The 2,813-nt window shown below is 40.6% G+C and overlaps 1 protein-coding gene across 1 annotated transcript in view; it reads left to right on the top strand.

The window, feature by feature from the left end:
- The window catches only part of HOMER2 (homer scaffolding protein 2), a 120,317-nt gene that overhangs the window by 98,763 nt on the left and 18,741 nt on the right, over positions 1 to 2,813 (top strand). Inside the window, exon 7 of the mRNA XM_019504129.1 lies at positions 2,210 to 2,320. Coding sequence (XP_019359674.1) covers positions 2,210 to 2,320 — 111 coding nt within the window. The remainder of the gene's footprint in view (positions 1 to 2,209; positions 2,321 to 2,813) is intronic.

Consider the following 2,813-nt stretch of genomic DNA (forward strand, 5'->3'; position numbering starts at 1 on the left):
CCCCCCCCACACACACACACACACTTTGCTGTAGTGACCCGAGTGAGGCTACAGCTGGCTGTGCAGAGCTTCCCTTGTTCCCTACTACCAAACATCTGAACCTGTGGGGAGCCCCACTGGCTGGATTTCATGGCTCTGTGGGCTGCAGTTGGCCCACAGGCTGCTGGCAGATTGAGATAGTATGGGCACCTGTGTGTTAATGTTGCAAGATAAAACTTTGAACCATGCAATAGTGCAATTAAATCTCAGCAAGCTGTGCCATGACATGAATTATTCCCTCAACACTACCAGCACAAAAGGGAGGAGGGGCATGGAGCCAGACTGAGAATCAGGCCCACCAGCTTCAAAGAATTGTCTTCACATCACAAATCTGAAGAATATATCTAGTTCCCAAAAAACCCTTTCCCATTCTTACTGAGTGTATAATTTCATGCTATTGTAGTGCAAAGATTGAATGTGAGCTGCAAGAGAGAACAGTTGAGAAATGTAAATTTAGATATTAAAAAATTCTAGTTTAGAGACCGTATAAGATGCTCCTCTAATGTGGTGCTGTCGATCAAAGGCTTGTCACTGGCCCGCACGTTGTTTGCCACAAGTCAGAGTACAGCAACACTCCGTTTCCAGGAGCACTGCCTGTTGTGATAACTTCACTCTATTGATCCTAAATTACATGCTAAAAAGTTGGGTCCTTTTGTTGCTGGATCCTTTTTTTGCCCTTCTGTTATATGGGTTGCTGAGGGATTCAAGCATAAGGATCAGATTGTACGTGATATTTTTTCACTTGTCCCTAGGTTTTCAAAGCCCTTTTGTTCCTTTTTTGGATGCCACTAGCCTTCAAGTGAAGAATGTTACTGCTTGTGGAAATATTTCTGATAGCCAGGTTTAACCTGACTTGCCTGTTAGGGCACTAACAGTCTTGCTGGAATTCACTTAGTCTTTGCAAGAGAGATTTCATACATAGTTGTGTGTGTGACTTGGGGAGTTTGCTTTTGGAACATTGTGGTAGTTCAGAGAGAACAAAACAGTACTTCACAAAAATATTTCATTGTATGTAGACACCACTTTACACACTGGGAGTTGGAATGATTTGATGCTAATTGTTAGCATCTCAGTATTATTAGTTTTCTAGAGGATTCAGGCTCCCAGGGCCAAAGAGTTGGTGTTTGTTAAGGATAAAAGCAGAGTTTCCTCATGTAGGAGGGAGAAACAGCAGCCCGAAGTAGTGAATGGTAGCTAAGTAGTAAAGTATGCAATATAATTATTCGCTTACCATGTATAGTATCTCACAAAAAAGATGCTCTCACTGGCATCACCACATGGAAATATGCCACTTCTCACTGAGTGTAGTCTTCAAAAGAGAGTTTGTCACAATGCTACCTTACTGTGGCTGAGAGATTAGAGTCCTAGAGGCCAGCCATTAAATGCTTCCTATGCTACATCTAGCACTATTTATATACAGTGTCATCCTCTTCCTTTTCTGTGTCTTTTCCCTCGCATAGGTTTCTCATTAAGCACTGATGCTGTCCCCAAATGGTGCACAAGAAAGTTTTCTCTCCTTTGTTAATTAGTTGGACATTTTTGCACATTGGCTGACTTTAAACAAGCAAAGGGCAGTCTCAAAAGAACAGGACACTGAAAATTTAAAAATATACTTTAACATGCTGGCTTGGTGCCCTACAGGCAGCTCAGCTCCAGTTCGGGGTCTGGAGTGGCTAAGAGGTATGGAATCAGTGAGCTAATTTCCTCAGTGCAGGAAAAAAGCATCATCTGTTACCCAGTGCTGGTCCTCCTGCTGAAGTCATGATGCAATATCTAGTCCTTTCACTCTGTCTGGAAAAAAAGCTGCCCTTGAGGAGGAGATGTTAGGCAAGTCAGAGAGCTTGCTTTCTCTTCCTGCTTTCTCATCCCAGTGCCATGCACAGTCTCATGTAATTATAAAAGAAACTCCATGAGCTATGGTAAATACAACCCAGGAGGCTTCCTAGTGCATGTGTAAATGGGTTAGTTTGCTATTAAAAAAAAAAAGCATAAAAGGTCATTCTGATCTGTTGTATTAAATGGTACATTCTAGGTAGCAGGTCCTCAGCTGATGTAAATTATCATAGGTGCCTCAATTTCAGTGGAACTGTGACAGCTTACATCAGCTAAGCATCTGCCCCAGATTGGCAGAGGTTTGGAATTTGTGCTGACTGTATGATGTTACTTAAAGATTGAAGAGCTGGAAGAACAATGTAATGAAATAAATAAAGAAAAAGAAAGAAATGTACAGCTGAGCAGACGCCTCCAGGAACTGGAATCAGAACTTCAGGACAAAGATCTAGTAAGTAAAATAAATACAGAAATGGCATAAATTCTTTGGAGTCTGAGTGGGTTTTTTAACTTTGTGTTGCTTTGCGTAATATTGCACCCACAATCAAGGAGAGCTCCACATGTTACAATAGGTCCCCTTTTTTTATTTGAATTTGAATCTGGTGATTGTTAACAAAACTTGATGAATACTTTGGACATATTACACCTTTCTTCTGAGAATTTCTCTGTTCCTGAATTAAACAATATAATACCTGCTAAGATAGGTAATTAGGAGTATCCTCATTTTACAGCTTGGTAAAATTAATTGGACAAGTTAATTGACTTGTCCAAAGTCATATAGTACATGAGTTGAGAATAGGATTCAAGGATTCTGATTCTCAATCCCCCCTTTAATCACTATACAAAGTATTCAGTAGAAGCAAGGGGGAGAAATAAGGTTGTTTCTCTGTTAAGAACAGTCTCCCTGTTAAGAAATGTACTTCCTCTTTAAGATGTTTTACAGC

The sequence above is a fragment of the Gavialis gangeticus genome, unplaced genomic scaffold (genome assembly GCF_001723915.1).
Source record: "Gavialis gangeticus isolate Ggan-Ray unplaced genomic scaffold, GavGan_comp1, whole genome shotgun sequence".
Taxonomy (NCBI): Eukaryota; Metazoa; Chordata; order Crocodylia; family Gavialidae; genus Gavialis; species Gavialis gangeticus.